The 7,294-nt window shown below is 39.4% G+C and overlaps 1 protein-coding gene across 1 annotated transcript in view; it reads left to right on the top strand.

Annotated features, from left to right (window-relative positions):
• RLF (rearranged L-myc fusion) overlaps nucleotides 1–7,294 on the top strand; it is a 67,391-nt gene that overhangs the window by 26,419 nt on the left and 33,678 nt on the right. Inside the window, 2 exon segments of the mRNA XM_006757985.2 lie at nucleotides 2,521–2,675; nucleotides 4,367–4,448. Coding sequence (XP_006758048.1) covers nucleotides 2,521–2,675; nucleotides 4,367–4,448 — 237 coding nt within the window.

Here is a 7,294-nt window from a genome sequence, read left to right on the forward strand (position 1 = left end):
ACTGCAATTATGATGTGTCTTGGTGTGGGTCTTTTGGGTTCATCTTGTTTTGGACTCTCTGTGCTTGTGTGACTTTTTCTTCCCCACATCAGGGAAGTTTTTTTCATTATTTCTTCAAATAGGTTTTCAATATCTAGCCCTCTCTCTTCTTCTGGTACCCCTATAATTCTGATGTTGGTACGCTTGAAGTTGTCCCAGAGGCTCCTTACACTATCTTCATATTTTTGGAATCTTTTTTCTTTTTCGGTTGGGTATTTTTTGTTTCTTTGTATTTCAAATCTTTAGCTTGTTTCTTGGGATCCTCTTGTAACTTGCAGTAGTCTTAATGGAGTTTCTGGGTCAGAAGATAATTAGATTGGTGACAACAGTGTTCTACATGCAGAGGTGGACTGTGGAAAGACCCACCTCACTTGTATGCACTCTGCCTTTCTCTTTGCATACTTTGGCTAGCAGTTGGTTAATTTGCATGTGTGGTTCCAGCTGTCATGTTGTGTTGACTCATTCTGAAAGCTCTATGAGGATAGGTCTCCATGTCTTTCCCCAGCACCTAGCACTGTATGTAGAGTAGGCTATCAATAATTTTTGTCACCCTAGCTGGTTTGGCTCAGTGAATAGAGCATTGGCCTGTGGACCGAAGGGTCTCAGGTTCGATTCTGGTCAAGGATATGTACCTCAGTTGCCGGCCCGGGCCCTGGTCAGGGCACGTGCCGGAGGCAACCAATAGATGTGTTTCTCTCACATTGATATTTCTCTCTGGCTTTCCCTATCTCTTCCACTGTCTCTAAAAATCAATGGAAAAATATCTTCAGGTGAGGATTTAAAAAATAAAAATAAAACATTTCTATGGCTATTTAAAAAATAAATCTTTGTCAAATGAATAAAATTGTGAATGTATTCAGCAAGCATTTAGTGAGATTTGAGAATGTCCTGTAGGGATGGAGGAGTGTTAGGCCTACAAAGATTGATAAGATATAATATCTGATTAGCCTCAAGGAGCATAAAATCTGGTACTGGTTATGAATTTGTAAAGCTGTCTGGTTTTTAGATTAACCAATGCAGACATTAAGTAATTTGCTGACCTAAAACAGAATTTCTTTCTAACATACATTTTAATAAATTTCTGAAGAGGGATTTTTTGGGACATCTTACCTATGTAACAGATAAGCACATATTCTGTGTTCCTTCTCTCTACTGATTTAGCTAAAGAGGATTGTTATGGAGTAAGTTTTATGATCTTGTTATTTAGATTATTTTCTTATTTTATTAAAATTTGGAATTTGGCCCTGGCTAGTGTGGCTCAGTTGGTTGGGTGTCATTCCAAGCACTGAAAGATTGCTGGTTCGATTCCTAGTCAGGGCACATGCCTGGGTTACATACTCGATCCCCATTAGTGGGTAGTGCAGGAGGCAGCTGATCAGTGTTTCGTTTTCTCATGGATGTTTCTTTCTCTCTCTCTTCTCCTTTCCCTCTCTCTTTAAAAGTCAATTAATATATACTAAAGGCCCGGGGCACAAAAATTTGTGCACTCGGATGGAAGGGGGGATTCCTCAGCCTGACCTGTGCTCTCTCACAGTCTGGGACCCCTCAGGAGATAACGCCCTGCTGGCTTAGGCCTGCTCCCGGGTGGCAGAGGGCAGGCCCAATCCCTAGGTGCAGCCCCTGGTCGGGCTCAGAGCAGGGCCGATTGGGGAATTGGGGCGCCTCCCCTTGTCATGCACAGAGCAGGGTGGATTGGGAGGTTGCGATGCCACCCTCAGTCATGCTCAGGGTAGGGCTGATTGGGGGTTTGGGGCACCGCCCCCTGTCACACTCAAGGCAGGGTCGATAGGGAGGTTGCAGCGCCACCCCGTCACGCACAGAGCAGGGCCGATCAGGGGGTTGGGGCCCAGTCTGGGTGAGGGGCTGAGGGCTGTTTTCAGGCTGGCAGGTGACTGAAGATCCCAACCGCTCCTTTTTTTCTTTTTTTTTATTCTGGGCCAGCTTTAGCTCTGAGGTTCCAGCTCTTAGGCCTCCGCTGATGAATGTAGGTATCTGGTTTGTTTTGGTTCTATAATCGAAACAATGTATAACTCCAGCGCTGACTCCAGCTCTGAGATCCCAGCTCGCTGAAAGCTGGTTTCTGAGTTTTTTTTAAGCTTCTATATTTGTTAAAATGTTTCAAACTGCAGGCTCAGAGGCCCGGGACCCTTTGGTATGCAGGCCAACGCTTTATCCACTGAGCCAAACCGGCTAGGGCTAGAGATGATAACTTTAGATCTCTAGAAAGCACCACTATAGGCATTTTATGGCTCTACTCAGTGATTTATTTTCCTGTCAGAAGAGCAATTCTGCCTTTTCTTTAACTCAGCATAAACAATTCATTAAGTGGTGAAAATAGAATCCTCTAAACAAGCCAGAGTCTCTAAAGGCAAATACAAGGTGTGTGGGTCTGTTAGAAAAAAGGGAACAAAGAGAATCAAAGACAATTTGTTTCATTGTTTTAATTTTTTAAATAATTAAAAATTTTATTTTATTTTTTAGACCCTATTGCAATATGCAAGCAACAAGAATGCATCAGAACATATGGTGTATCTTTTGGAGGTATATCGACTTGCTATCCAAAGCTTTGCCAGTGCACGCCCGTATTTAACTACTGAATGTGAAGATGTCCTATTAGTGCTTGGCAGATTAGTACTGTAAGTTTAAGAACTTAAATCACTCTTAAAACTAAGTACTCTTGGTTATAATGTTTGCCTGACTTCTGGTTCCTATAGCATCATGTTATTCAAAACACCATTCAAGTCATATCTTTGGATGAAATTTCCTTTGCTCTGAGCCCTCACACTCTGGTTCCCAGGAGATAAGTACTAGCCAAGCAACATAACCAATTGCCTCCAGTCTCTTTTCCTGCTCAGGCTTAACACCTTTCATACCGCTCACGAGCTTTCTCGTGTTTCGCGCGCCATCTGTTAAGGACCGCTCACGAGTTTTCTCGTTTTTCACGTGCCATATGTTATGGACCTTAGATGTCAACACACTGTCTTGTCCACATCGAATGAAGCGACCTCATTGGTGGAAACCGTGCAGGTCAATCTACGAAAAACTATAATAATTGTTTTTGTAAATAAATGTTATAATTATTGAAAAACACCACCTAAAGTGCATTATGATCTGTAGTTATGATGATTTATATAACGTGCAGTTTGCCCAAAAACGTGCGGTCCCTGGCATATGTCTAAGAGGTTTCTATGCGGTACGAAAGGTGTTAAAATCCAAGAACGATAAATTTTCTCTGTTCTCAGGTATAGATCAGTTTAAGTGACAGTATCTGTGGAAACTGTTTTGGTCTTAGAGGGACACTTTGGAGAAAGAGGAAAACATTATGAAATTCTGCAATTCAGTTGTACTATTTGAACTAAGATAGCAGAAAATGTCAGGATGCACAATATAAGATTACCACTCTAAGAGTCCATGATAATTTAGCTGCTGTTTTAATACCTGGCTGCCTAGTCGCAGACAAAATTACACCTCTAATGTATTTTTCAACTGCAAGCTGAAAAAATACAGCAGCTCTTTCGTTTTTATCTGGGGAATCACTTTGGTTCAGCTTACAGATTGTTGGGATAACTTTTTGTCTGGGTGATCCATTTTATTTTTATCTGGCCTCACCCTATTTTCTTTCCTCTTCTCCAAAACCTTTAATACTGTACCTTTCATGGAACACAAACATTCCTGGTTTTATAATCTCATTATTACTTACTAATCCCTAAAGCGCAAAGTAACATTCTGCAAGATTTTAGAGAGGTTTGGTTTATTGGTATTTTGATTTGATCTTTATTCAGAGTGTTATGTATTCCCTTTTTAAAATTCTCCATTATCTTTTCTGGGTATTGGTTAGTGTAAAAAGAAGAAAACTCTTTTTTTTCTTGCTTGACTGGTTAGAGGTAAAGAAATGACCTTGCCAATCTTTCTGCTTTTTATGCAAATGACAAGAACCAAAATAGATGATAGTTACATATATTTATCACTTTATCAACTGAATTGACAGGAGTATGAGCTCCTGTTTTTATTTTCTGTAATCAGAATGTTTTCTGTATGGGGACCTCCCCTCCCCGACACACCCCAGTTAATTAAATAAAACTGCTTGGTATATGATTCATAAAAAGTTTATATTCTTACTAAATATATTAAAGTAACAATGTAACTACTATGCCTCCTGGTTTTTCTTTTTTTAAAGTTGAAAAGCTAATGTAACAATATTGAAGAAAGTTTTAAAGAGTAAAAAATAAATTTAAAAGTCTAAACAAAAATATATTCTGTACCAGTGTCATACTGTGTTTGATTATGACTATAGCCACTTTTATATACTGACTTATGTATATTGTAGGAGTTGTTTTGAATTGCTGCTGTCAGTGTCTGAAAGTGAACTGCCTCATGAAGTCTGGGTACTCTTTCTTCAGTCTCTACAGGTGAGTTGATTTGGGCTCAAAAAAGGTCTCTGTTTAGGTATACAAGACACCTAATTAATTTCTCTCAGCAGACTAAATTTAGAAACTTAGAACAGAACAAGTTAATTATATATTGGTATTAAGTTTGTAAAACGAGAGACCTTTCAGATAAAGGGGGGGGGTGTTAAAAAATGATTTTTTTTTGTTTTGTTTTTGTTAGCCTTTACATAGCTTAGAAATCAACAAAGAAGTTTTCATTATTCAAAAACAGTTTTAGGCAGGATAAAGGTATTAAAAATGTAAAATTGTGGGTGGTTATAAGGTAGCAATATTTGGGTCATTCATAGTACACTTATATAGCAATTTCCTCCTAACACTTCAGGGATTATGTCAAGCATTACAAGTAAAAATAATCATAAATTCTATTCATGCTTTTTACTTACAGGAGGCTACATGGGCTCTCATATTGGCTTGATTATCAGCTTTCTAAGGATGAGCAGATCAGAAGGTAGCAAGTTGGGGAGGGGGAGAGGAGGGTAAGAAGAAAAGCAACTGCACTGCTAGCAACAGGAGGCAAATTTGCTTCTTACTGTTAGAGAAAGAAAAACTATTTTTAAAAAATAGACATAAGTAATAATAGTTATCATTTATTTCTAATCACTAATTATATGCCAAACACTGTTCTCTGCATGTTTTGTATCTTTTTCTTTTTTTTTTAAATATATTTTTATTGATTTCAGAGAGAAGGAGAGAAGGAGAAAGAGATAGAAACATCAATGATGAGAGAGAATCATTGATCGGCTGCCTCCTGCATGCCCCCTACTGGGGATTGAGCCCACAACCCAGGCATGTGCCCTTGATTGAAATTGAACCTGGGACCCTTCTTTCCACTGAGCCAAACTGGCTAGGGCTTGTATCTTTTTCTTAATCCTCACCCAAAGATATTTTTCCCATTGAGTTTTTTTTTTTTTTTTTTAAGACTGGAGGGGAGGAAGGAGGAGGAGGGAGAGAGAGAGAGAAACATTGATGAGAGAGAGGCACATTGATTGATGCTCTGACTGTGGCTGGGGATTGAGCCTGCAACCGAGGTACCTGCCTTTGACCAGGAATCGAACTTGAAACTCTTCAGTCCAAGGGCTGACACTCTACCCACTGAGCAACCAGCCAGGGCTGTTTTGTATCTTTTACTCAAATTATAAACCTCATAGTCATTTGACTCTCCATTTACAGATGGGGAGACCGGCATAGAGAGTTTAATTAATTAGCTTGCCCCAAGTTACACCCAGGCTTATATCCAGAGCTTTGTATCCTTGAAGACCCAAGCTCCTTAGTAGCTTGGACCTGTTTCATGAAGGCACAAGAAATGATTTGCATATTAACAGACACACCTCATTATCTGAACATTTCTTTTCTGGGATATATAAACCAAAATGTTAATATTTTTATCTTTGGGGAAAAGAGGTTTCTTTGTCATGTTCTTGGCCTGTTTCAATCCCTGTAATGTGGCACTAGTTCTTCACATAATTATACAACATCTTTCATACATAGCACATTGATTTTGTTACTCTTTGTTTTGAGTCCTGCTGGTCGTTTTGTCCTGGCATATGGCATTCTAGAAGGCAAATCTTACTATTAGGGCTGTTGCTATTATTTTTATTAGTATCCTTTGCAGAGGGAATACTCTCACATTTCTTCTTTTCTTAGATAGATGTCTGAATAAAATATTTCTCTTTATTCCCCATCTGTGTAAGATTTTTTAGCAGACATTTAGGATATATTTTTGAAAGTGTTCAAAAAATAAGTGCAGTAGAGGTACAGATAAATGTAAGTTGTGGTTCCTTTTGAATCAAAGGTAAAACCCTCAAATTTTCTTATTTTAAGTGATAAATGGACAAGGTCACAGATATTTTGAGGATACTGTTAATAATAGTTTTATCAGCAGGCAGGCCTCTGATAGAACATTCAGCCACAACTTAAAGCTATATAACCCTTCCAGACTTTTCACCTTATGGATATAAAAATACACTCTGAAATGGATCTTTTGTTGTTAATCTTCACCCGAGGATATTTTTCCATTGATTTTTAGGGAGAGTGGAAGAGAGAGGGAAAGACAGAAACTTCGATGTGAGAGAGAAACACATATTGGTTGCCTCCTGCACGAGCCCCAGGCTGGGGAGGAGCCTGCAACCAAGGTACGCGCCCTTGACCTGAATTGAACCCGGAACCCTTTGGTCCGAAGGCCGACGCTCTATCTACTGAGCCAAACTGGCTAGGCCTGAAATGGATTTTTTATTAAACAAAAATGAGCTCCTATGTTTTGTAACTTTTTGAAACTTAATAGTTTTATCATTGAAGTTTCCCACACCCAGTGTCAATATGGGGTGTGGTTTCCCACACCAGCAAGCAATCACCCATTGGCTGTCTCCTGCATGCCTCCCCCGCTGGGGACCTAGCCTGCAACCCAAGTATGTGCCCTGACCAGGAATCGAACCCGGTATCCTTTGGTCTGCAGGCTGATGCTCTATCCACTGAACCAAATCAGCTAGCGCTAATCAACCTATTTAGAAATGCACAAGCCAGGAGGTCTTGGAGAATGTAGATTCTTTCCCATGTTTTCAGGAGTTGTTCCAATCTTAGTTGAGGTTCTGGATATATAGCATATTTATTGGCACTATTGGCAAAGACCTTACCACCAGTATTCTACAATTGATTTAGCATAGACTTTGTGTTCATTGCTATTAGTAAAAATAGTCAAAAGCAGCTTGCCTTCATGAAGCAGGGAGATTACATTTGACCCAGTGGTTCCACTTCTAGGAATATATCCCAAGAAACTAGAAACACCAATTAGAAAGGATATAATGCACCTT

The sequence above is a fragment of the Myotis davidii genome, unplaced genomic scaffold (genome assembly GCF_000327345.1).
Source record: "Myotis davidii unplaced genomic scaffold, ASM32734v1 scaffold1815, whole genome shotgun sequence".
NCBI classification, from domain to species: Eukaryota; Metazoa; Chordata; class Mammalia; order Chiroptera; family Vespertilionidae; genus Myotis; species Myotis davidii.